Below are 27,947 nucleotides of genomic sequence, written 5' to 3' on the forward strand. Positions count from 1 at the left end.
GCCGTTCCGCTCATTCGATCTCGGCCGAACCCTCCAACCACACTAGAGTATCGCTAGGTGGTTGTCATATCCAAATTCGAACCGAATCGCCCGACTACTAACGGCCAGCTAAGCCATAATAGGTTTTCACGCCTTTAGAGCTGCCGCCGAAAGTATCCGCGCGATCTCGGTCGAACCCTCCAACCACGGCACTATGTCATGCCGTGTATCTAAACACAAAATTTCAAATGAATCCATCCAGAAATAAGACCTCCGTAAGCCCTTTTACGAGGACGGGGAAAATATCACCTATCTTTCCAATTTCCCCGTCTTTGGGCCGAAAGGACCGTCTTCCGAAGGTTCCACCGCTCTGGCGGTTGGATACGATGCTCGGCAGCCCAAGCCGAGACCGCGGGTAGAGTTTTTCCCAAACCTGGAAAAAACTCCAAAATCCCCGACGCCGACATCGACAATCCGTAGAGGCCAGAGGGGAACGAGTCCCGGCGTTGATGGGGACGATGGATGATTTTGGTTCGAGATTTTGGCGGACAATTCAAGGCCCGGTCCGCCAAAAGTATGGAAATCCCACAAAAGTGATCGAACGTCTACTTTTGACGTTTACAGTACTTCAGTGGGAGTACATGAGACGGAAAGCGATACAGAGCAATTGTGTAACAAATCTTATTCATGGTAAATAACTTGTATATGTTAATTGTGAACCTTTATTGTTTGTTAATTCTGTTCAATATATACTTTTAACATATCTTCCACGGTTTGATTGAAAAAACCCTGTCATCAAGCTCAAGAACTTTGGAGCTCAAGCTCACAGGCTCGCTTCACGAGGCTTCCGTCGAGGCTGCCATTCCTCGACGTGATATTGATAGTGCTTTGCAACCACTACTCGCTTAACGAGACAACCACCCGAGGTAGCCTAGCCTGAGGTGAAGACCCTGTTCGATAGCCCCCTGCATCGAAACAGCGGTAAATTCCAGGATCCATTTGCGACCTGCGAAACCGTCCGAGACTGACCACCTCCGACGAAGATCCTGTGCGATAGCCATTCGCATCGACACAGCGATACTCCAGGCTCCTCCAGAGACCTGCGTCCCGCCGAGGTAGCCCAACCTGAGGCGAAGATCCTGTTCGATCGCCCCCTGCGACGAAACAGCGATACTTTCAGGCTCCTCCAGAGACCTGCATACCGTCCGAGGCTTGCGACCCTCCGACGAAGACTTTGATTCCGACTGTGCCGGCTCCATCGAGAGACCCGCACCTCGGTACAAAGTACACACATAGGCTCCTACGAGACCTACAATTCAGACTCCATTGAGATCTGCAAATCCGAGGCAATCTTCCTCGTCAAACTTCTAGGCGGTCACTCGTCGAGGCAACCTTCCTCGTCAAACCCCTACGAGGCATTTACTTTGTGACCCACGGGCACAAAGCAATAGTACGCACGTTATTGTGGCGGCGTACTTCCAAATTTAGTAAAGAAGTTATCCTTACTTCTAGGGCTCCCTCGAGAGACCCACATTTAATAGTAGAGTCAGTGCTTACTACAAGACGTCTACAAGACTTTCGGAGCAAAAGAGCTTGCTCCGACATTGTCGTACGGGGAAGATGAACCCCTGCGACGCGACTACGAAATCCAGTGCTACGAGGATTGGTGCCCTCGAAGGTAATACTACGAATAATAAATTAGATCGTGTGAGTATGATCAAGACTGAGCTGGACGAGACCTCGTCCCAAATCGGAGAGACCAGCGGTCACACGAACTGCCCTCACACCTGTTTGCCGGCGAAAGATCTCTCGACATTCGGGGTGAAAGAGGAAATGGCCTCTCCTGCCAACGCTATATCGATGCTCCGCGAAGAGTCTGAGGGACCGAAGATGGTGGCTCGCGGAAGTACGCGGCACGGCGCAGCCACAGCGCCGTACGCGTTGAGGTCCGCTGCTACGCGAGTTACTGGCACCATCTCGACCACCCCTCACGACGCACTCGCGGATCCGAGTAGCAACCAAGAGTTACCACGAAGTGGGTCACCCACAGATACTCGGGACGAGGTTCAACCTACGTACCAACTGGTAGGGTCCGGGGAATCCCATGAGTCCAACCACGGTTCACGATCTGGCCCCGGTAGTGGAATACTTCCGATGTCGGGTGATTCGGAACGTGAGCTAGCCGTCGGTGACGACGCTACAGTTCATTCAGCTTTTTTACGAAGTGGTATCCAGCGGGAGCAATGCGCATCGCGTTCGGGTGCCATAGTAAGCGAAAACCCCTTAGCCGACTACGTCATAGGTGACGAAGCCGGCCTTTTTTATCAAAACAATACTTGTACGTCGCCCGTCCATTCTCATGATTTCCCCCGAACATACGATCATCGCCTAAGTGGTCCATATCAAGAAAGTCTAACCCGACACGACGCTCAACGCGGAGCTCGACCTTCTTCGTCGAGATCTCCCCCGCGAGCTCGTGTCCTAGACACCACGTCTGTAGGTCATATCCACCACAGATTCCAATCGTCAGAGAATATAGTGCGACCGGGCGTCGATAGCGACGATCCCCGTGAACTCCGTGCGTTCCTGCCGCGGAACCCGGTCAAGGGAACTAACATCCCAGATCACAGGTTGCGACATGGTTTCCAACGTGGAGCTCGATTAGAACTCCCGATGCCTCCACTGAGGACCCATGCCGACCAAACACAACATTCAGATCATACTTCACGACATGGCGCTCGACGTGGGGCTCGAAGTCCTGCTTCGACGTCTTCGCGGCGAGCCCATGTTACAAATTCCCTGCACAATTTTCAAGTATTAGGCACAAACGATCATAGATCGCGACATGGCGCCCAACGTGGAGCTCGATTAGAACTCCCGAGGTCTCCACCAAGAGCCCATGCCGTCGTGACCGATACAAACGATCATATTCCTCGACATGGCGCCCAACGTGGGGCTCGAATCGAACTTCCGATGTCTCCACCGAGGGCCCATGTCAATATGGTCGGTCATTACGATCATATTCCTCGACACTATCTATTATTAGAAATACTGAAAATCTTATATCACTGTCATACTAGGAAGGCATCATATCCAAAATACAGGGTGGTCCGAATTTTATACAGGCAGATAGATCTCTTTAAAATAGGTGTTTGCCTTATAAACATAGGTCTGGAACGGCCTCGTTTTAGAGATACAGGGTGTTGAAGTTGTTAAAAAAAATATATTTTTTGTTTATATCTCCGGAATTCATCGACCGATTTCAATAAAATTTAGTACAGATAATGTATGATCGTAGGCCTTGCGTCCCCTAAAATATGAGCTCTAAAGGTCCAACCAGTGGTGTACAAAAAAACCTACGCCACTGTACTTTTTACAAGTTATTGTAACGGATTTATATTCTAATGCACAAAATACGTAAAGAAGTTAACTTGAATTTTTTCCTAAAATTCACCTCAAGCTATTCATACCAATACAATCCCCTTGTAGCAGACACTTCTAACCATAATATTACAAGAATATTTATGTTTATAATTAAAAGTAAGTGCAACTTGTAAGCACATCGACAAAATTCTTTACATTCGTCGCTTTCGTATTTTTGGTTAAATCGATATTTGGAAAATCACGACGGAGCAATGAAAGGCACAAAAATGAAATTTTAAGAGCATTTGAAGACGATCCTTATACACGAAGAGCGTCTCGGCAATTTGGGGTGAGTAAATCGAAAATTAGAAAAGTTCTACCTACATAAGCATGGCAGAAATCCGTATCATTAACAACCTGCGCAAAATTTACTTCCGGGAGATGCAGGAGACGCCTGAATTTTTGTCAGTGGTTGTTAAAGTCACAACATAACCCAGAATTCTAACTAGAAATACTTTGGACCATTAGGGCTACATTCACAAGGCGAGGGCTAGTGAATTTTCACAATTTGTATATTTGGTCACAAGAAAATCCTTATGAAATGCAGACAAGATCTTTTCCACACGAATTTTGCGAGAACCTGTGGCTCGGAATAATTCCCAATAAAGTTTATGCTTGCCACCCCGTCTAAATTCCCAGTCATATCTAAACTTTCTAGAAAACCGTCTATTTGAATTATTAGAGGACGTTGCATTAAATATTCGACAAAATAGTTGGGTATAAATGGATGGTGCTCCTTCGCATTCTGGGAGAGTAATATAAGAATGGCTTAATGAAAATTATATCGAGCAATGGATAGGTAGAAGACCAAATGCCAATGTCAACCATAATGGTGCAGAGAGTCTAGTGTTTTGGCCAGCCAGATCGCCAGATCCATACCTCCTGGACTTCTATGTTTGGGGTTACCTATGTGAAAAGTAAAGTTTACTCTACTCCGATAGATACAAGACCACAACTACTGCAGCGAATAGAAGACGGGTGTAATGAATTAAAAGAAAACCTCCACATAATATTAGTTTCAATTAGTTCCATTAATAGAAGATGTCAGAAATGTATCGATGTGAGTGGTTCGCATTTTGAACAATTATTGTTGTAAATACGTAAAGTTAATTTTGTTGCTTGGTAAATGTATTTTTATTATTATTTTGATTCAAATTGTTTGTAAAGATAGTGGCCTCCGGGGGAAACTAAAACGCACCAGGAACACTATCTCACAGGTGATGTGGAAAGAATTTTGTTGATGTTCTTAGAAATTGCACTTGCTTTTAAGCATAAACATAAATATTCTTGTAATATATGGTTTGAAGTGTCTGCCACAAGGAGATTATATTCATACGAATAACTTGAGAACGGCGAATCTTAAGGAAAAAATTCAAGTTACCTTTTTACGTATTTTGTGCATTAGAATATAAATCCGTTACTATAACTTGTAAAAAATACAGTGCCGTAGATATTTTTATAAAAAAGGGGTTGACCCCTGGCCAGTTGTACACCACTGGTTGAACCTTTAGAGTTCATATTTTAGGAAACGCAAGGCCTACTAATCCTACTATCATACATTATCTGTACCAAATTTTATTGAGATATGTTAATAGATTCCGGAGAAATAAACAAAACATCATTTTTTTTACAACTTCAACACTTTATATCTCTAAAACGAGGCCGTTCTAGACCTATGTTTATAAGGCAAGCACCTACTATTTCAAAGTGATCTATCTGCCCTCGAAGTTTCCTGAATAAAATTCGGACCACCCTGTATATAAAAAACATGCAGGGTGTCCTATGTTGAACAAATTGGTTTTTATACATTTTAATTAATTTATTTTAACGAATGTAAGATAGTATGGGACAATCCCAAAAACCATTGTAAACCTATTTTTTATTTTTTTATAAAAAGTTTTAAGCTACATGTAAAAACATAAATGAAAAACGAAAAATCCCTGTACACAGTGACCTACGAAAAGCAAGCAAAACACTAAGCAAAAGTTTCCAATTAAATAAATTTATACAGCATTTAATAATATTTTTTTATATAGAACCACCAGTTATATAAATTGGCATCTACTACGTATAAGATTAATTACTATTAATAGAATCTTATTATGTAGTTTATGTATTGCTAATAAAATAATCGAAACTAAAATACCTGGCATTATTATTATTACCATCACCAAAGCAGTTTGTGAAGCATGGGTACTTGCGACTAAAAAATGTTTCGTAACGTTAAATTGTTATTTCTATAGGAAGGCAGTAAATGTTAATGTTAGTAATGTTAGGAATAAACTGAAAAAACTCACGGATTTCATTATTTTGTGGATATACTATATTATTCGTTTGTTCTCTGGGGGCTAAGGGTGCGAATATTTCTGCATTGAATATGTTGTCAAGTATATTCTATAAAAAAATACATGTTAGCAAAGATACAGGAACTGTTTTACACATTTCTTGGATTTAATTCAACTTATTAATGTTTTGAAAATGTGCAACAAAGTTAAAAAATTACACGTTTTCCAAAATGATAACAATGCAACAATTATAAGACGCAACATTAAAAGCAAATGTTAACACCTGAAAACATGACAGATGCACACCATTGAACTGAATTTTTGGTAATATTTGCTTAGACACGACTTACCCTTCTCTTGGCGATGCTGTCTATGATATCAGCTGTGAAAACTGGCAGTCCTTTGGTTCCTAGGTTTGTTATGGCATAAACGCTTCCAGCTCCAGGCTGCTGAACTTTTTCAGTGTCGCTCAAGCTGTGTTTGGAAGTGGTGACAAACAATATGTCCAGGTCTGGGCCTCCCCACATCGCTGATGTTACGTCCCTGGCAGGTATTGGAACCACCTAAATTAAAACAATCGAACTTTATTTGCAGGATTTAAAAATTTAAAAATTAAACAAACGCCTGTGAAATTTCATTACCTTCAGCAGTTCCCCCGTTGTAGGATTGGCTTTTATAACAGATCCTCCTCCGTAGAGGCATATCCAAAGGTTGTCATCTTCATCGATGGTCATTCCATCGGGGTATCCCGTTATTTTTCCAGGGTAAAGGTCCACATCGAAGGCTGTGCGGTTTTCTTTGGAGAGGACACCCAGGTCGTCGTCGTAGACGAACTCTACGATTTTCCTGGTTGGTGTGTCGATGTAGTAGAGTTTGTTGTTGGCTTTGTTCCACGCTAAACCGTTGCTGTTGCTTACTGGGGCTTTCACGATGGTGGGATTATCCAGGTTTTCCTTGGTGATTTTGTAGAAGTAGGCTTCGTACATGTTGAGGTCGCCGGTCGGCGATTCGTAGCCAATTGTCCCTAAAACATTCAAAATAAATTACTAATTTTTTATTTTATATCTTGGCAGAAAAATAAAAATCCTGCAGTCTACATCATAGTTAAAAACAGACGGTATATAGCTGTGGACAATAAAAAAACTTTCCATCCAAATCACTTACACGTATATTTGTGGGTTTTTGGCTTTTATAAAATTTGAGTATACTGGGGAAAAACCGACTAATAAGACAGTTTTGTTAAGATAATTTGTATTATAATAACAATTTTTCTTGTTAGTGTTAAAATATTATATCCCAAGCTTAATAACATTTATTTTGATGAACAATTTTACTACGTTAAACCGATGCTTTAATAGAACAACAGGGTCCCTTCTTATAGTGAATAGGTAGGTACATTTCTTTTAATTTTTTCCATTAAAAGTAAGTAGATAACTTATTGCACTAGGAAAGGACTTTAGTTGAGGTCTACCTATTAACACAAATCGAAGTAAACATTTTATAACAATAGCTAGATATTTTTTTAGAGCGTAGTAATCATAGTTCACATGCAGACGCGAGACCTACCGATACCATTTTCTGTCCAACATTGCAACAGGATAATAGGAAGGATGCCTTGTCCGTTTTTCATACCAACAATATATTATATTGTCACTAATAAAGGTTCGGTTGTGTGTATACACATTATATGAAGGATAAAAATGTTATGTAAAAGATTAGACAATTAATATACACATATGAAGAAGTACGTAGTGCACTGCCTATAGCGTTCATACGTTATCAACGTTGGTTTATAATTTTTGTTTTATACTTAAAAAATTAAAAATAAAAAGAGAACGATGGTATTGCTGGAATTATACAGGGTGTTGCATCACGAGAGGGACATAGCTTAATGGGAGATAGTGGACATCTAGGGCAATTAGGATCGCCTACATAAATAGCTCCTTGGCCATTCTTTATACAGGGTGATTAATGATTTTTGTTCAAAACTGCTTCATGTCATAACTTTGGTATGGAATGGAATAATGGGTTCACATTTGGTAGGGTTAATGCACTCACGATACTTCATGTATGCATGTATTACAGCAAAAAATATCCAGGTCCGGACTGCAAAAATTGTTAATTTTTTGTGCAAGTCTAGAAAACAACACTCTGTATGTCTTTTTTGAAATTCCGATACGATATTCGGAAAGAGCATAAAAAGGTGATCTTAGAGACGTGGTTCTTTTTTTTTGTTACATTTTCGTGGTTATTTAAATAAGCTATTGAATATACGGCTTCTAAAACTAAATTACGTAAAGGACACATGATAAAAATGGTTTTGCAACTAAAATTAGCGAAGGCTTAATTGAGGGTAGATGTTATAAATAAGCATGCATATTTTAAACACCATTTTCTTTAAATAATATGTATTCCAGGTCCGGACTGCAAAATTTTTAATTTTTTTTGTAACTCTAGAAAACATCGCCCCGTATGTATTTTTTGGTATTCTCATACGATTATCGAAAATAACATAAAAAAGTAATCTCAGCGACATGTCTCTTTTTCTTGTTACACTTTGATGATTACTTAAATACGCTATTCAATGTACGGTAACAAAGCTTTTAAAATGAAATTACGAGTAAGTAAGAAACACATGACATGAGTAAGTAAAAGCTACAGATAAAAATAGTAGTTTATTTCTTTTAGTAAATAGGATTTCTAAAAAATAGAAATAAAAAAAGCAAGTAGGAACAAATACTATTTAATAAAACGCGGAAAACAAATAACAATAAAACATAAAGAAAATAATAGGTGTCTAAATGTACTTTACAATGGCAAATTAATTTTATAGCAAATTTTCAAAGTGGCCTCCCTCAACTTCGATACATTTTCTTACTCGTTTACCCAAGTTTTCAATTGCTCGACGTATCATTACTGAATTATTTCGTATTTCATCGCAAGCTGTAATGATTCGATCGATCAATTGTTCCCTATTTTTGATTACGACCTTTATAAACTTCTGCTTTCAAGTGACCCCATAAAAAATAGTCGCAAGGATACAATCCGGAGACCCCGCTAGCCATTCGTATGGACCGCCACGACCAATCTATCTGTTTGGATATTCATAATCCAAGTGCTAAAATGCGGTGGAGCTCCATCGTGTTGAAAGAGCATACCTCTAATATGGACATTTTCTAAGAGATTGGGTAGGATTGTTTGAAGAAAGTTTAAATAAACGTTACCACCTAATCTCTCTTCAAAAAAATTAAATGCCCATTTACAAGCCCGATCCAAATGTTTACAGAAAACCTGTGTTGTGAATGACATTGGCGTTTTGCATGTGGGTTTTGTTGTGCCCATTCATGGTCGTTCCTTGAGTTATTTATTCCATCTACTGTAAATTGCACTTCGTTTTTAAATAAGGTTCTGTAAATAACCGGACGGTGGTTAGATAACCAACGCGAGAAAGACAACCGTTGGATGTTATCACCTGGTTCAAGACGCTGTACCTGCCGGATGTGGTATGGATAATAACGTTCCCTTTTCAATGTTCTCCATATATTCCAATGAGGAATATTAATGGCAGAACTAATTCTTCTTGTGCTAGTTTTTGGATTTTGTTGAACTAAATTTAAAATATTGTTCTGTTCTTGAGCATCTTGATGTAAAGTACGCTCCAAATTTTTTGAAGTTGGAAACCTCCCGTGTTGTTTTGAGTACTGGAAGACTTTACTAAAGGTTTTATAATTAGGCTGCCGACGATCAGGAAAACGTTGCTGATATTCCCTTTGTGCTGCCCTACTATTCCCATTGTAAAACGTATAGATGAATACTATGTCAGCATATTCTTCGTTTGAAAATAAAAAGTATTAAATGCAAGTTAATGAATACACAATAACACCAGTAAACAGTTTGTTGTCAAACAATTCACTATTTAATAATTATCTGTCACTTTGAGTAGGCCTACTATAATTAATTTACATCAAGATGTTCAAAAAGAGAATAATATTTTAGATTCAATTCAACAAAATGCAAGGTCTAACATAAGTTCGACTATTAATATTTCTCAATGGAATGCATGGAAAACATTGAAAAGGAAACAGTATTATTCACACCACATTCACTCATTTATTTTTCGCGTTGATTACGGGTAAATAAATAACTCGAGAAACGACTATAAATGGGCACAGCAATACCCATCTGCAAACGCTTATGTAATTCACAGTACAGATTTACTGCAAATGTTTGGGTAGATCTACATGAATGGCAATCGAAATCTACGGATTATAATTTATTTTTTGTCAAGTGTTTTTATCATGCGTATTTAAATAATTATCAGTGTAACAAAAAAAAAAGAGACATGTCGCTGAGATTACTTTTGAATGTTCTTTTCGATAATCGTATGGAAATACCAAAAAATACATACAAGGCGATGTTTTCTAGAGTTACAAAAAAAATTAAAAATTTTGCAGTCCGGACCTGGAATACATATTATTTAAAGAAAATGAGGTTTAAAATATGCATGCTTATTTATAACATCTACCCTCAATTAAGCCTTCGCTAATTTTAGTTGCAAAACCATTTTTATCATGTGTCCTTTACGTAATTTAGTTTTAAAAGCCGTAGTCTCGTATATTCAATAGCTTATTTAAATAACCACGAAAGTGTAACAAAAAAAAGAAACACGTCTTTAAGATCACTTTTTTATGCTCTTTCCGAATATCGTATCGGAATTTCAAAAAAGACATACAGAGTGTTGTTTTCTAGACTTGCACAAAAAATTAACAATTTTTGCAGTCCGGACCTGGATATTTTTTGCTGTAATACATGCATACATGAAGTATCGTGAGTGCATTAACCCTACCAAATGTGAACCCATTATTCCATTCCCTACCAAAGTTATGACATAAAGCAGTTTTGACCAAAAATCATAAATCACCCTGTATCTCAATAAAGAATGGCCAAGGAGCTATCTCTATAGGTGATCCTAATTACCCTAGATGTCCTCTATCTCCCATTAAGCCATGTCCCTCTCGTGATGCAACACCCTGTAGATATCTCATTTGTAAATTTTGAATATTAACGGAAGGTTTAAATACAAAGTTAATAATTGCATCTAATTAAGTGCACATAGTTATGGCAAAAAAATCACTTATTAGTATTATTTGAAATAAAAAAGGTTTTGTCAGAGAATTCGACATCCTAAGATGACAAACTAATAACGATAAGAACTTCTGCTATTGTAGATATTACATTATAATTGCCGTAATAAGAGGATGGAATTGCAACAATAAATAAAACGTTACCGAAAAACTATTTAGCAAGATATTTTTTATTATGATATCAGCATAACTCTTTTTTACTTATGGCAAAATTATATTTTATCCCAGTGCATTTTTTAAATGCTCAATCAGTTAGCAACCTTTTTTGTGTCCACATTTATACCATTAAATAATTATTTTCTAGTAACACCGGGCTTATAGTAAATCGAATGCGAGGAATTCAAATTTGCCAATTTGAACAAGTGGTTCTCGTACTACGACAATATATTTTGGAAAAAAAACACGGATCTTCTCCTCATTTTAGTTAAAAACAAATTTTAGAAATAGATTTAGGAGTTTTCAATTGCTCTAGAAGACTTTTCGTGGATAAAATTCATTCTACTATTCTTGTCTTTTGAACAAACGGTAAAGAAGTTTAAAAAAATTGGAAGCTATACATAATCATTAGAAAATTTTCCATACACAAGAATTTACAAATTGTCTTTGGAAATATTTTATGAATATGTAAAAAAATATTCGAAACTTTTCATTTCGGGGCCCTATTTACTGTTTTCATTTTCTCTGTGGCGTCCGATGCTTGATTATGTCCCGAGGTCGAATTTTGTCTTCTTATAAAGCTCCTGCTTTAATCATTATGCAGAGTCAATATAATAAATGAAACAAAATATTCGGCAAACTATCAGAGCAAATAAATAATCATTTTGGTGGTAGATGGACTGGTCGATTTGGTCCTGTGAAATGGTCTTCAAAACTGAATTTTATAGTAGGTTTATTTCCAATATTAGTCACGCGCACAACATTTTTTTTTGAAGTTTACCATAGGGGTGATTGCACATTATTGACTTCTGCTGGTTAATTAGGAAAGTAGCAATACACAGTTACGTTTACTACACCAAATTTCAAAACAATATGTATAATATTAATTTTTTATGAATTTCAACACATTGTAGCGTTTATAAGGGGCATTTTGGGACAAAGACTTATTTGACCAGTTATTTTGTTTTGGCGAGAAGCTTCAGTCAAATTTTTTACATCTAATTATGATTCACCCTGTACATCGGAGATATGTAAAATTTACAAGAAAAAAAATGTGTGAATAACGGTTTTTTTTATTGTTTTCAATATCTTCAAGACAAGAATATTAACCATTGTCGCCTGTACGCATTTGTTTTTCACCAAGTTTTATTCCAACCAACTACATATATATTATTTTAAATTCATAGTACAATTTTATTTTATTACTGTTGCATTACTGTTCTGCATATGCTATCTTGTTTTATTAAATAAGTAAGCACTAAGAAAGTTTTTACAATAAAATTATAAAACATTCCGTAGAAATTGTTTTTTATTGATTTATAAACATTTATACAGCAATTATTAAAGCATTTTTTAGCTCGCGGAACAAAATTGATTTATAACGCCTTTATAATAATGACCCCGGTACTTATTTGTCAACTTGCAAACATCTTCGTAATTATTCTTTAAGTGTTTATCTGAGCATTAATAAAATAATTTTATTACGATTTTTTAAATAGAGTCTTGTTGCACAGAGCGTATCAGCCATAGCCCCTAAATAATTGATGTAAAACACTTATTAAACAGTTGAATAATGTCCTTAAACACTGTAATAGCTTGCTAAAAGATGGAATAGATAGATTTATGCGTAATGTTCCAGAGAAAGGGGTGAGTACTTTTTTTAAGTATTTGTATAGCAAATATTTCTTAATTTAATATAAAAGTAGTTCAAAAATAAAAATTATTCTGGTATAACCATTTCATTGAAGAAAAGTTAGTAATTGTTTCTAGTTAAATGTACAGCTATGCCAAAAAATCACTTATTAGTGTCTAAAACGGCACTTAATTGCAATTAAAAAAAGATATATGTTGGTAATTTTTTTTATAGCTATCTAATGAAAATTCCTAAACAAAAATGATTAACATATGAAATATAGATAAAAGCATGCAAATGAGCGTATTTCGACCCGCTGAAAACGGTGGTGGTATTTTTGTACGAAACAGACAAAAAAATTGAAAAAGCCCATATTTTTGGTATGTATAACTAAACCAGGATATCAGTAAATCTGGTATACGAGGAGTTCAAATGAATTTGGACCCGGGTTACCTTTGAGACAAGCAGTTTCCATGCCACAACAAATTTTAAAAAGTTACTTGTCACGTTGAAAATTTTTTTATATTCCATGAATGTAATTCCAACACTTAGAATGATTCATAAATAAATGCGTTCTTTAAATGGTTAAAAATTTATTCGCAATTTGCATGTGCAAATTATTGCAGAAAGATTGCAGAAGCGGATTCCTACAAACGTAAAGCAAGACCACTTCAACGACTGTAACCGATTGTAACGCGAAGTGATTGTTTAAATTTTCCATTCTCAGACCTTGCCCTAGTGTGCGTTTATAACTAAATGCACTTTAATAACTTTAAATGTTTGCAGATAGTATAGATTACAAAACATACATTCTTGTTTTATGTGATAAAATTTTTATTCATATACAGTCCAAAAACTATGTTTTTGAGTTTATGTTTAATAAACATTACATTATTAGTTTTTCTACAAACTTGACGCAGTTTATGAAAATGGCTCTGTTTCGTTTTCATTTGGCCACCCTGTATAATACACATTACTTATATATAAAAATAAGGAAACATCGAAAAGTTATAGGTACGTAAAAATATACATAAAAATAAATGTCGGCTTTCACGGCAATCAATGAACATTTTATTTATATTTATAGGTATTTCTTACGATTTAAACCGATTTATTAACAAGAAAGTTTTTCAAGTTTCACATATTTCACGATTTTATAAAAGTTCGTGAAAGTTACTTTTCAATGCTACATCAGCAGTTCTTTTTTTATTCCCACAAATTCGTCAGAAACTGAATTTATTCAGTTCGTTGGATTTTTCGACACAATAAAACAGTGTGACACCTTTCTCTAAAAATCGTATCTATTATCTACACAGATGCAAATGGGTTAGTTCATCTTCACACTTAACTCCTAAATTATCCGTGAAAGTGAAGCGTTAAATTTGATTACATCACCAATCACCGCCCGCTATGCTATTGCATATAAACAAAAGGCTGGGAGACCAGTGGCGGGTTCCATATTTAGTAAAATATTGTTTATAATTAATGTAATATTTTTTACATTTTTGTGACGTTAAATATTGTTTAGTGAGCTCTAAACGATTAATACATTTAAAAAAGTGTAATAAAAGAAACTTGACGCAATGGCAAGTTATAAAGTGCGGTACATTTCGATACTTGGGGATATGAGAAGGGTCAAATTGTTCATAAAAAAGTGCTTTTTAAGATTTAAAAGTTTCGTGTTCGAAAATCGGCTACATTTTCGAATTTTCATAAAATCGCAACGGTTACAAAAACGCCTCTCTTAGGCCAGGAAAAAGAGCTGGGAAATTACCATTTCGCGACTTTTTGTTTCGGCAAGCTGATTTTATCACTATAGATGCTAAATATTATGTACAATAACATTAGTTTCCACAGTCATAAAAATGGGGGGAAGATTGTTTACAGGGTGGTTAATTGTATAATTTTTACGTAAATTCATGTTTTTCGCTTGTTCTTTTCATTTCCACGAGAAAACAGTAAGGTACTTTTTTTTTTCCTTTCAAAAGGCCTACAAAATTAGCCCTCGAGCGTTAAAAAATATTGATTATATCAAAAGTTATAAACAGAAGTTTATTTATGACTTTTGAATGAAACATTTATAAACTGCGTTATTATTACCAGAACGTTTTGGCATCGCATCCTCTCATTCCTAATACTGTCTAATAACTCGCACGAAATCTGGAATCGGTAAGTTGAATAGTTTACAAGTTATGGCCTTATAAACAATAATAATAGGTACATTGAAATCTATATATTTTTTTTAATTTCAAATTTGCAACCTAGAATTTTTTTTTATTTTTTAGCTTAGTTGCAAAATGACGCACGAGCGTGATATAGTTCTATATTATTACATATTCGGCAATCTTATGAAAAGAGCTTTAAGTTAAAAGAAAAATCGTCAAGATTCGTTGAAAAACAACGGAGTTGCAGACTGTCAAATATATTATTTTCAAGCGAACTTCGCTTTTTTAACGGTAGGATTATGAATATTATCGTCATTTTTTCGGACTCGCTGTCGTTCACTTCCACCACCCTTCCGCCACGCCACGGCTCGCCGAAAAATCAAGCGAATCTCTGACCTTTAATAATATTTCTTATGCACTTAACATACTTTCACAAATAACATATTTTTATCTGGGAAGGTACTCGGTTTGCCGAGAGATAAGAAGTGGATCTTATTCGTGGAAGGGCAAAATCTCTATCGCACGGATTTCTATGACTTTCTTTATCGTTCTCACGTAACGGCCGATGAACCATGGGGACTTTCCGACCCTGTATATAGTCCAGTCACTGAAGCAATTTGGCTACCAATTTTTTCGGATGGAATGGATTGACGTGAAATTTGAACTGCAGCTAGGGAATAGCCCAAGAAACAAAAGGTAGGATAGTGCCGATATGTGCTTTTACCCTAGGGGTGGATGCCACCCCTTCTGGAGGAAATAACCTCACGATTCGATAGAGGGACGAATTATAAGCAAAAAAATGTTCTATAAGAATTGTTTTTGCAGTCAATACTTTTTGAGTACAGTGGAACATGTTCGTTTTTAGCCCAAAAAATGCATGTTTTTGAGCCATTTTTCGCGAATATCTCAAAAACTACAAGTTTTATCAAAATAATGATCATAGGCAAAAATTAAGGTATTAAATAGCAAAGAGATTACTTTTTTAAATTTTTGTAAATAGTATAGAACCCGAGTTATGACTCCCAGAAGTTGAAGTCAATTTCGAAAATAACTATAATCGAAACGTTCAACGTCCTGTAGCGGAAAGGTTTTTCGAGAAAAACTTATATAACACCTTCTTGAAAAGACCTTAAATTGAGAGGTGGTAGAAGTCGTTAGCATGAAAACTAATGAAGTTACAATCAAAATCGGTATTAAAATTAATGACTTGAAGGAAAAAAAATTAAACGTATTCCTTCTGCAATTTACTTTATTTATGTGTTAGCAGTAGATTCTGGGAATTTGAACGATTTTAGAAGCATAGATTTAAAAAAAAATCATTTACTTTTGAATAAAATTTTTAAATTTTTTAAAAAATGGAATTTCTTACAAAATATTTTAAAAACTAACAAAGTTATAAAAAAATTATATAATAAGAAATTTCAGGTTTTTTCTTACTGAACAATTTGCTTTTTTTAAATGTTTGTAGGACAAAATTTGACTGATTTATGACCGTTAGAAGCTCAAAACTAAGCTCCAAGACTTTTGGAGCACTTATGAACTGATTTGAGTAAGTATTTTAATAATGTACATACACACACACACACGTATCCATTTATAATGAATATAACATTTTTTTTATTTGATATAATTTAATAAAAAAATATTAACAATAAATTCAATAAAATTAAAAAAAAATAATTATATCACCATACTCACATATGATTTTTAGGAATTTTTTTTTATAAGGGGTAGGTTGTAGGTTATGAGGGGTAGGTCTTCCATAAGGGTTTTTTGGGTGGCTGAAAAGTTGCAATATATCATAGATCATTTGAAAACCAATTTAAAAGTTTATAATTCAGCATATGCATACCATTAAAACATCTCAAGCCTTCAATAATATTTTATTTTATTATAAGGGATGGTTTTTAAGGGTTGCAACTTTGTAATTACTCGTAAGCTTTCTAATGAATAACAAAAGAAATGCAATAGATTGTGAATGTTAACTGTTAAAAACTTTTTTTTATTTTTTTGGCCATGGAAGGTTAGTTTTTAAGGATTTTTAAGGGTTGAAAAATAATTAAATTTCATAAATTATATTAAAAAACATGAAAGAAACTTTACCCAACATATTTGAACATGAATTGAATCTTTAAACGTAAATCTGCGATTTTCGCATTTTTTTCGTACAAGGGTAGTTTTCACCACCAAATTGAAAAAAGCACACATCTAGATAATATAACTTTTGAAGTGGGGGGTCAGATGAGCGTGTATGCAAATTTTCAGGGAAGTCCGAAAAAATTGGGAGCTTTTACTTTATTTTCGCCTTCGCAGTGACTGGACTATTACTGGAGACGAGACTTGGATCTACACTTACGACCCGGAAATGGCCGATCAATCGAGTGAATCAAGACCGAAAAAACCATGCCAGTCACTCAAAAATCAAGTTTATGTTAACAGTTTTCTTTGATTATCGTGACGTAGTGTACTATGAATTTCTTCCAACCGGCCAAATTGTTAACAAGGAATATTATTTGAGTGTTATGCGTCGCTTGCGTCATGCTATTCGCCGCAAAAGGCCGGAATTACGGACAGACAACTCTTGGTTTTTGCATCATGATAATGCACCGGTTCACATAGCATTGATAATTCAATACAATTTCGTCAAAAATTCTACTCATAGCGTTCCGCAACCAACGTATTCGCCTGATTTAGCACCGAGTGACTTCTGGCTATTCCTTAATATCAAAAGACCAGGATCGAGGAAGTAAAAGCCGAATCGAATCGCCATTGAAGGCCATACCGGAAGAGGACTTTTCAGACTGTTTCGAGAGTTGGAAAAAACGTTGACATAAGAGCATTGTATTGGAAGGCGACGAAACTGATTTGAAAGCATAAAGGTTTTTTATTTTTAAAACAAATTCATCATATTTTTTGGACAACGGGTTAAGTCCGCTAAAAGTGAGATTTTCGCGAAGAGGATCCCCTAACAATTCAGGCAGCCTGTATATTTTCATAGAAAGAAAGAGCAGCAAGGCGAGAACGCCTTTCGCAAAGCGATCGTAAGATTGACCAATAATTTGATTAGTCTCTTGTGTGCCTTCGGAATGGAGCAGATCCGAATAGGCTTACGTTTGTGGTTTAAAACGAATCGTCGACCAAAGCGAATCGCTTGCTTGTCGTCGCAAAAAGCAGGTTCAAACGGAGGATTGCAGACGTACTAGAGCAACGATTTCAAGGTGATGTTTCTTTGAAATATATGAATTATTGAGGTTTGCCAAACACAGAGCTTTTTATAAGCGTTTACACGCACGGACGATGTGCGTAAAAAATATAAAACGTGTGAAATTGTTTAACTAAACTAGACTTGTGCTAAGCAGAATGCTCACAAAAAGTATACATTTTTGCTGGGTCTTTGATGTTCGCGATTAAATTTTCCTTTTTCGTTTTTCGTCCGTTCTTGCGAAGCCGCCTTAACGCTAACATTTAAATCCGGTTAGTTACAACGCGGTTTGCAATAAAGGTCAAGATTATGTTACATTTTATTTCTAATGGTTTTATGATTATGTTACATATCTATTACAAATTGGAAAATAAGGCTGATAGAACAAAAGTTTTAATGGTGCAACTGCCCAAAAATATTTCATTACATTAGAGAAAATATATGTACGACACATACACCGCAGAGTTGGCAAATCTGGACAATAGTAGGAGCATTTTTAATTTCTATGCATCGCATTTTTGGGAGTCTTCATGCGGAACGTTCAATAGTCAGATGCAAAACGCAATTGCAACAAATCAACTTTTTCTGTCCTTATTCATTTACAACATCTCACTTTTTTTATAGGTCGATTGAGACCGCTTTGCAGTTAAAACTATACTGACATTTGGAATGCTAGAAATAAATTTTTGAAATTAATTCCAGTTCGTGAAATTTTACATTTTCAAAGAAACTATGCAAAATATTTAAATCAAGCGAAAAATTCGCTTCGGTTAATACAACAATATATACTTGACACAAATTGAAGCGACATTTTATTTAAAAACGTAAATTTAACACTAGAACGAAAGAGCAGTAGTAAATCAGGAGATTTCGTGATATGATTACTGGAAGAGAAACTTGGTGTAACTTTTTTTAAATCCACCACAAACCGACCTGCAATTTAATCTTATAATCCATTCTCTATAAATTAACTGTAGTTTTTGAAGACACCTATTCTACTGTGTTCCTACTTCAATAGAATCAACTATTACTGTAAAAAATGACTGCAGCAATGTGAAAAATATTTGCGAAATACCATTTTGTCGATGTAAAATTTAATAACAAATTTACGTTTGAGCAGCATTTGCAATAAAAAAACCGCGAAAAAAATTCCAGTTGCAAAGACTCATTACCAATTATTGATTTAATGATAATTTGGCACCGTTTCCTAACAGCATTGTGCCAATTTAATAGTGTTTTTATATACCAACTTTTCGTTATCTTTAGGTGTATGGACCTCAATGGCATCTTGAATCGATGAATCATTATTTTGACTTAACTTCCCAGAATATTCGTTTGCATAATTTTAAGAAACAAGAAGACAGTTGCTGAAATCTTGAATTTGCCTAACAGTTTTACCGTAAAAAGATTAGAAAGCAATTAGTTCGTAACATAACCTTTTAGGTTAAATTATTAGGGCAAGTAATCGAAAACGTTTATAGAAATATATAATTGGATATTGCATATATTTTCTTGAATAATAATTATGTGGAAAATTCGGTGACAACATCCTGTATGGCAAAAGAACTTTCGAGACTTTATCATAAATTTCCTGCCACACTAAAATAATTTCACGATGTATACCAACCGCTATCATGTAATTTTTGTCAAAAACAAGCTTAAAATGTGAAACATACTAAACCAAAGACCCGTTAAGAAAATTTGTTTCATCTAGGCTTATGCCACCTTTGCAAAGTTTGTTGTATAATAAAATTAACAACCTTCAATTACTGTTAATAACTATAAACGAAAATGTGTGGTACTATTTGTGCAAATTGTAGGAACGACACGGAAATATGGAAATCGTGTAATTTTTTATTTACAAATATTACACAAGTTCGTGAAATTTTATTGGACTATGTACTTTTTACGCAATATGTAATATATGGGAAAGTACCTAAATATCGTTTAAAATTAAGTAATAATAATCCAGGTCCATCCTACATTTTAAGGTGAAAGTTTCTTCTAGGAGCCAACGATTTGTGTGATGGAGGATACGGTGGATTATGAATTATCCTAATTTACGAATACTACCATTTTTAATTAAATATAAATTATTTTATGTATTCTTCGCAGCATAGTTTTGTTTTAAATCCAGATAGTTCACTAGTAATAAAATTGGTATGTTAAAATACGCCTTTACGCACTGCTAGGAGTGCGTTAAGTGGCTGGTTTGCTTATTGATGTAGGAAAAAGAGTATTTTGCAAATTCGAAACCAATTGTTTTTTTTTTTCAACAATTTCTCTGCAGAATGTACAAACATTTCTATATCCTTGCATAAAAAACTATTATTTAGATCGACTTTCACCCAAATTTAGTTTCAATAAATTTAAATTTTGAATTATTAGATTAAAAAGCCGACAGCAGTTAAATGAGACTGTGGTACTGATCGGCCAATAAGAAAAATTTGCTGATTATACGAGGTCTGTTCAGAAAATATCGTTATTTAATTTTATTTTTATACATTACTGATCCTTGTCGCCTTCACCTTTACCTCCTTTAAAGTTAGTGACGAATTTGTTCTTTCAGCACTGATTTTAATTTCGGAAATAGGAAAAAATTGCAAAGAGCCAGGTCTGGTGAGTAAGGAGGCTCAGGGAGGACAGTAATCTGATTTTTGGAACAAAACTAACGAATTAACAGAGCTGAGTATGTAGGCGCATTGTCATTATGCAAGAACCATGGGTTGTCTCGCCAGAACTCTCTTTTTGCGGATTTTTCACGTAACCGTTGTAAAACGCCTTGATAGTACACGCGGTTCACTGTTTCACCTTGAGGTGAGAATTCAAAATACACAAATCCGTGAAAGTCGAAAAAAAAAAACAGTGAGCATCACTTTGATTCGGATCGAGACTGATCCAATTCATTGTGATGATTGAATTTTTGTCACAATGTCATAGCCGTAAACCCAGTTTTCGTCTCCCGTTATGATCCTTTGAATGAATGTTTCATTGTTCAAGGACACACAAACATATACACAATTTTCTTTCTGTTGTTCCGTCATCAAACCAGGAACAATTTTTGTTGCACCTCCATTCAAAGGTCGGTTATTTTCTGAACAGTCCTCGTATTATCTTATTTCAGACCTGCTTTTTAACGATTAAAAATATTTTACCTACGGCTATAATATTGCAATAGGAAGGACGCACTGACCGCTATTCATACAAATATCATCAGTAATATATTTAATAATACTCAACCGGCTTTGACTGTAGGTATATTGTATACATTATGTAACATAAAAGAAAGATGTTATGTAAACGATTAACATACCTATGCATAAGGATAAGGAGTACAGTATGGGTATAATACTTTAACCATTTATTTTTATTATTAGTTACTGATTTTTCTTTAGTTAAGTGTAGAACCATCTTGTGCTAATATTTATCTACAGAAATTTAACTCTTCTCTGCTATCAATTTTCTTGTATCCAAACTGTCTAAGATTTCATGTTCAATTGAAACTATAGCTAAATTATTTAGTCTTTGCTGGTGTACTGTTGATCTTAAATAGTTTTTTATAATTTTCAACTTTGAAGGACCTTTCACCAGATGCAACTGAAACCGACAAGGTACATACCTAAGTAATGTTCTTAGCGCTATTGCTGTGTTCGAAAATGTTGAAATTAAGTCATTAGTAAAAAAATATTGTAATGGGGTTTGTGGATCATCAAATTAGTTTTCAGGAAAATGCAACTTTAAAGCATTGGTTTCATTAAACAAATCAATGTCTGTTTCAGTTTAAATGGGACCTGTATCAAAATTTGTTGGGGGCTCCTTTTACTCACTTGCGACGAAGCCCAAAAGTTAATCAAATAATATTTGCAAATAGGCACATTTCTTGCCTTTTTTTATACAAACTTATTTATTAAAATTTAGTTTTTCAAGATTTTATGTTTCTATGGACAGTATTGATAAGACCGATAGTCAGTCTTATCCCATAGAAGTTCGAAGATAATGTTTCATCAATTTGAACTTAGAAAAGCTTCTTTCACTTGTTGCAGTTGTAACCGGAAGGGTCAAAAATAGGAAGCATGCTGTTATTACCTCCGGAAAATTGGAGGCAAGGCTATTGAATTTTATCAGCAATAATTCTGCGAGTTCCTTAATAGAATGAATTTTCCGAATTTCAGATTTTAAACAGATTTTCAAAGAAATTAATTGTTCACAGAGGTCAACTGACATATCTTTATTATATTTATTAGTCAGTTTTCCGGATTCCTTTTTGATTATGTCGTTTGAAAAGGATCAGAATTTATCCGGTCGTAAGACTTCAAACATATCAGATCATAGAGGCTGTGAAATATTTGTTCAGTTTGAGAAATTAATACATATATCTAAACAGCAATAGCACACGTTGACTTTGAAGTACGATTCAGCGTTTGAAATTCTCTCATTTTCTGATAACTTATCAAAATAGCGCTTCGTTGTCTTCCCCCTTCTATTTTTGAAAACAGTTACCCCTCAACCTTTTGCTAGATCTCTGTACTCGTTTAGCAAACCATAGAATGAATTTTGATCTCTGATTTCTATCAGTTTATTCAAAAGATTTCCTAATAAAATGCTAGCTTTTTGTAAGTCAACATTTTGATGCTGTAAGGCTTTAGAAAGAGGGTTAATGATTTCAACTTTGTGAAGAAAATAAAGCTACAATAGCCAATAGATGGCGCTATATTATAGGTCTCTTGCTTTTTGCTTGTAACCTTTTAAATATAAAGTGAAACTTTAAGTTAATTACTGGATCAAGTTAAACGCATATAATTATGACAAGAAAATAAGTTATTAATGTCTAAGAAGTCATAGATACATTTTAAGTTAAAAAAGCTGTCGGAGAATTCGTCATTACAGTATAAAAACCTATCAGCCACGAACAAAAATTTAGCTAGGTTACAAGATTGTGCTATAGTTACCGAAATAAAAAATTACCAAAAAAATTATTAGGATTACTTAGCAAAAAGCTTTTTTGTTATAGCAGCAGCGTAACCTCTGTGGGTCCTGTTTAATGAGGACATTTTGCTAGGGCTATTCTATTTCCACTTATGGCGAAATGTAAAATTGACGAAAATCAATAAGGCGAATATGAAAACCTGACGTAAGCGATTAAGTATAAATAACTTCAAAAGTTATACTGCAGAATAATAAGTCACCCCTTCTCCCATGCAATTCATTAACCAGGTTGTATGTTTTACTGTTCAAATATTTAAATACGACAAAATAAAGTTCACTAACGTCATTGTAGGATTTCTCCATTAGATTGCAGCCTGTTGCTTTGTTTGAGTAAAACTGCATACGTGGCCTCATTTAAAAAAATTTCATAACATCAATGTTACCGTGCGAACTGCATGAATTTTGTAATTACTGCTGTAATATGTGTAACTGAAACATTTTTCGGTTATAATCGTAATAAGGTACGATTTAAAAATGAAAAAGAAACTGATTTAACAAAACTGGGACAAACGCATAAAAAGTATTAGTCACCGTAGAGATTTGTATAAGGATATTGTAATACGTCTTACAAAAAATGTCTCTCTAACCGCAGTATTGATATAGTTTTGCCAACTTTTAAAAGCAGCGTCCTTCGGCGGAATAGCTCACCGACTGCACTTGCACTTGCCTCTTGCAGCCGTTTATTTGGCACTACTTCGTTTAATCTTCTAGTTTGAAACGAAAATTCTTTGTTTTTTTCAAATGGTCCATGACAGAATTGCTTCGGTATTGTCACAAAATTTATCTGAAGCTCTTTAGGTAGATTGTCCAATTTTTATCTCTTATTTTCATAACATCCGCCTAGTTTCACAAAAATCTCATTTGTATGTATGAAGTAACAATAATGTAAAGGGATAAAGGCAAAAATCCATTACAGTGTACTGCAAACTTGTGCAAAATTATCAATACCGGCTGTTACTTGCTTGGTTGACTCGCTTTAAGTTCAAGATTACAAAACCATGGATTGCACACGGATTAGAAATCATTTATCGGTTTTAAGAGCAAAAATTCGTACGATAATTGCATCTGCAATTTTAACGTTTTGATTGTACTGTATGTTTTAAAGGTTTTAATTGCGGAAACGACCTTCAGGTATGAGTTTGCCCAACTTTTAAGAAAAGTGAAACTGTCTAGACACAACCGGTTATTGAATGTATCTCAACCTCAACACATTTGGTAAAAGCTGTGATATTTTCTGGAGCCGATGATTGATTAGATATGCCTATTTTTAATTTATTTATTCACTAGATAAATTCAGGGTACTTCAGAAGTGTTGTTCAAAATATACAGGAATTTTGTTTTTTAATAAATCATGTACAAGATAAATTTGATGGAACATGCTATTGCGCAAATACGTAATGCATACGCAGATACAGAGAAAAGGTCACATAAAGAGCTATAAAGAGTACCACAAGAGCTTTCACTATCCATCCAAGCAAAATCACACTTCTGTCTTAATAATTATTCTCTAACCTTTAGTAGGTTTCTTCTTTCGCAATAATTTTGTTGCCTTACGATGTTTTAATACCTGTATTACATGATTTATTTAAAAAGTTTTAAAAAGTTACTAATTTCACATTAATATAATTACTTTTTATCGTTTTATCGTAAAACAAAGTTCTATCAACCCATTTCCAGACGTAAAGTGTCACTTTTTACATATTACATACTATTTTATGTCCATCATTCACGGAATTACTTTCGCTATAATCAGTAGAATCAATCAGCGGTTGTACACATCTAAAAAGTGACATTCTGACATTAAATTAGAAAGATATAATTACTGAGGTCAACAGTAAAACTGAATTTGTAAGTTAAAACTTACATTTTTATAACCCCGCAAGCTTGTCGACCTCAGCTAACGTCTCAGCTAGCAAAAGTATGCTCGTTCATAAACATATATTTATGGAATCAAAAATAGTTTAAGAACTGACAGTAGTCCGAAAAATTAGACGTTTTGGGAATAGGCCGCAAAATAGTTGTGGATACATTTTATTATATTATTTTGTTATAAATAAACATCAGTTGTCTGTTATAATATATTATATTGTTATGACTACAGGGTGTCCCACCACGAACTCCATCGATAGATATCTGGGAAACTGCTCGAAGGATTTTTTTGAAATGTGATGGTGTGATATGGACCGTGGGGCTTACCAAGCTAAAATATTTTTAAGTTCATCGTACTTCCCGTTATACTGGAAGTCGATACTAACTTTCTTATTTTAAATTGAACCCCCTGTATATTATTGCATTTTTGGAAAGAGCATATATTTTTAAGTTGAAAACATATAGCACACTCCATACTTAGGATTGACCGTTTCCGAGATATTTTGATTTTTAAGCAAAATTTAGTTTTCCCGGAAACATAGTTTTACTTTTTTGTGCAAATTGGACATTTTGTAGGGGAAGACATAATTTATCGAATTTGACGATAATTTTCCAGTTTCTATACAGGGTGGTCAAATTTTTTTTATCGAATATGAAGTTCAGAAAATGTGGAAAACTCGAAATTTTTAAATGGAAACCCCTAATTTTTTTAACGTATTCGCATTATGCACTAAAATTAAGTGTAATTTTGTTAAAGTTTCCTTATACCTAAACTCAGTGGTTTTCATTTTATTTACGAATAAACATTTTCCTTTTCTTAAAATGATGCTTCCATTCGTTTCGCACATTTTAGGTTTACCGTGACAGGTAAGTAACAATCAACATGACAAATGTCACAGGTTTTTAATTGTCAAATTTGTATGCATAGAGTAAGGCAAGCATTTGAGCATCTACCATCGGATTCTATTAGAGCAGCGATCCGCAGGGAACTAATCCAAAGGTGTGAATAATGTTTAGAAGTTGAAAAGTTGAAGGAAGACATTTTGAATATATATTAAAATAAATTTGACAATTAAAAACCTGTGACAGTTGTCATGTTGATTGTTAGTTACTTGTCAGGGCCAACCTAAAATGTGTGAAACAAATGGAAACATCATTCTAAGAAATGGGAAATGTTTATTCGTAAATAAAATGAAATCCACTGGGTTTAGGTATAGGTAAACTTTAACAAAGTTATACTTAATTTTAGTGCAGAATGCGAATACGATAAAAAATTTGGGGTTTCCATTTAAAAATTTTGAGTTTTCCACATTTTTTTATATTCAATAACTTTTTTTGACCACCCTGTATAAAAACTGAAAAATTTGCATGTCAAATTCGATAAATTAGGTCTTTCTCTACAAAATGTCCAATTTGCACAAAAAAATAAACCTGTGTTTCCGAGAAAACAAAATTTAGCTGAAATATCTCGGAAACGGTCAGTCCTAAGTATAGAGTGATATGTTTTCAACTTAAAAATAGATGCTCTTTCCAAAAATGCAATAATACACAGGGGGTTCCATTTAAAATACGAAAGTTAGTATCGACTTCCGATATAACCGGACAATTTCCAAAAAATCCTTAAAGCGGTTTCCCAGATATCCATCGATAGAGTTCGTGGTGGGACACCCTGTATAGTTAGCTATTTATTATGTATTTTTGCGTAATTTATTGTTAGTTGCAATTAACTTGTTAATATTATATTTTAAATTAATTTAGATATTATCTGAATTTTACACGTCGCTCGACAAGTAAAATATGTTTTCTTTGAGATTTGACTTTAATCTATTGAAGATTATTAATATTATTGTTTATTTTTTCCCTTAGAAACAACAATCGCAACGCAAAATAAAACGTCACTAAAAATTAGTCTAGTTAAAATTTTTCATTAAAAGAATGCCATCTAGTAAAACTACGCTATCAGATAAGTCAAAGGAAGGGCGTGAGGTTTGCCCACAAATTTTGACGTTTGTAGGACGTCAGAATCCAGGGGGCATCGCGATCGAAGCTCTTAAATCTAACAAATTACATATTCATCATTATTATTTATTCCAATACTTTTATTTCCCTATAATAACAGTTTAAATAACAATTTGCCTCTTTTTAAGGCATGCTTTTTAAGTTTTGACGACTTATCGCGATGCCTCCTGGTCGCGGACTGCCTAACTTGCCCTAAAACTGTGGTCAATGTCAACAATTAGACGCACCCCCTTGTCCTGTATATCTTATGGTAGGTAATTGCCTTTAGCGAACTGTGAAGCTTGTGTTATAAAATTTTGTATGCAAAGGCCTTCCCACTGAAAAATTCGCTCAAGGTGGCAAAACGATAATTGCAGTGCACGCCTGTTGTGGCAAAGTCAAACCAAAATAATGTAAATTCACTCGCCAAATCTAATGCCATGCGAAGTACACTAACACGCATGCAAAATTATTATAGGACTCATTAGATAATCATTCACAAACAAACCAAATTTGTACTTTCCGTACTTGTTATAAAAATAGCTATTGCATATTCCTATTTCTTATTTTACACTGTCAAATCAAGGACCTTTGTTTTAAGTGAACTATCCACATTGGAGCTATTATATAAGCTATAAGGAAAGCTCCTACAAGATTTAACCTCAAACAAAACGATTTTCCAAAATGACTCACCCCACCACAATCTTCCCTGCTTATCAGCCTTTCCATCGTTAAACCTGCTGGTGGGATGGTCCTTCGACACCGTCGCCAACACCTGCTGTCCTCCAAGCGCCAGATTCCCGTCCCATTCGATCGCCACGACTGACCTATTGAGGCCGACCAGAAGGATGTTCGGATCTTTCCTGCTGGGCACCACTGGTGAAACTTCTCCGTTGAGGGTTACCCTCGTCAGCTTGTTGGTGTCGTAGTGGTAAGCCAACACTCCTCCGTAATGGATGTCTACGAAGTATAGGATGTTCTTTCGGCCGTCCCACGTGGGACCTTCTGCATGGTCTACGGGAGGGGTGATTTGCTGAATTGAGGGACCGCTGAAGTTTGCACTGGAAAAATTAAGAAGATATATGTCAAAAAACTTCAGTCAAAGGT

The 27,947-nt window shown here is 34.9% G+C and overlaps 1 protein-coding gene across 2 annotated transcripts in view; it reads right to left on the minus strand.

Moving 5' to 3' along the window:
- LOC108917672 (regucalcin) overlaps positions 1-27,947 on the minus strand; it is a 35,467-nt gene that overhangs the window by 1,926 nt on the left and 5,594 nt on the right. The window contains exons 2-5 of one of the 2 annotated variants that reach the window (XM_018724397.1): positions 27,534-27,901; positions 6,329-6,711; positions 6,038-6,250; positions 5,700-5,796 (exon numbers count right to left, since the gene is read on the minus strand). In XM_018724397.1, coding sequence (XP_018579913.1) covers positions 5,700-5,796; positions 6,038-6,250; positions 6,329-6,711; positions 27,534-27,901 — 1,061 coding nt within the window. The remainder of the gene's footprint in view (positions 1-5,699; positions 5,797-6,037; positions 6,251-6,328; positions 6,712-27,533; positions 27,902-27,947) is intronic. The other variant, XM_018724399.1, reaches the window with a different exon arrangement.

Source organism: Anoplophora glabripennis, unplaced genomic scaffold (assembly GCF_000390285.2).
Source record: "Anoplophora glabripennis isolate ALB-LARVAE unplaced genomic scaffold, Agla_2.0 scaffold44, whole genome shotgun sequence".
Lineage (NCBI taxonomy): Eukaryota > Metazoa > Arthropoda > Insecta > Coleoptera > Cerambycidae > Anoplophora > Anoplophora glabripennis.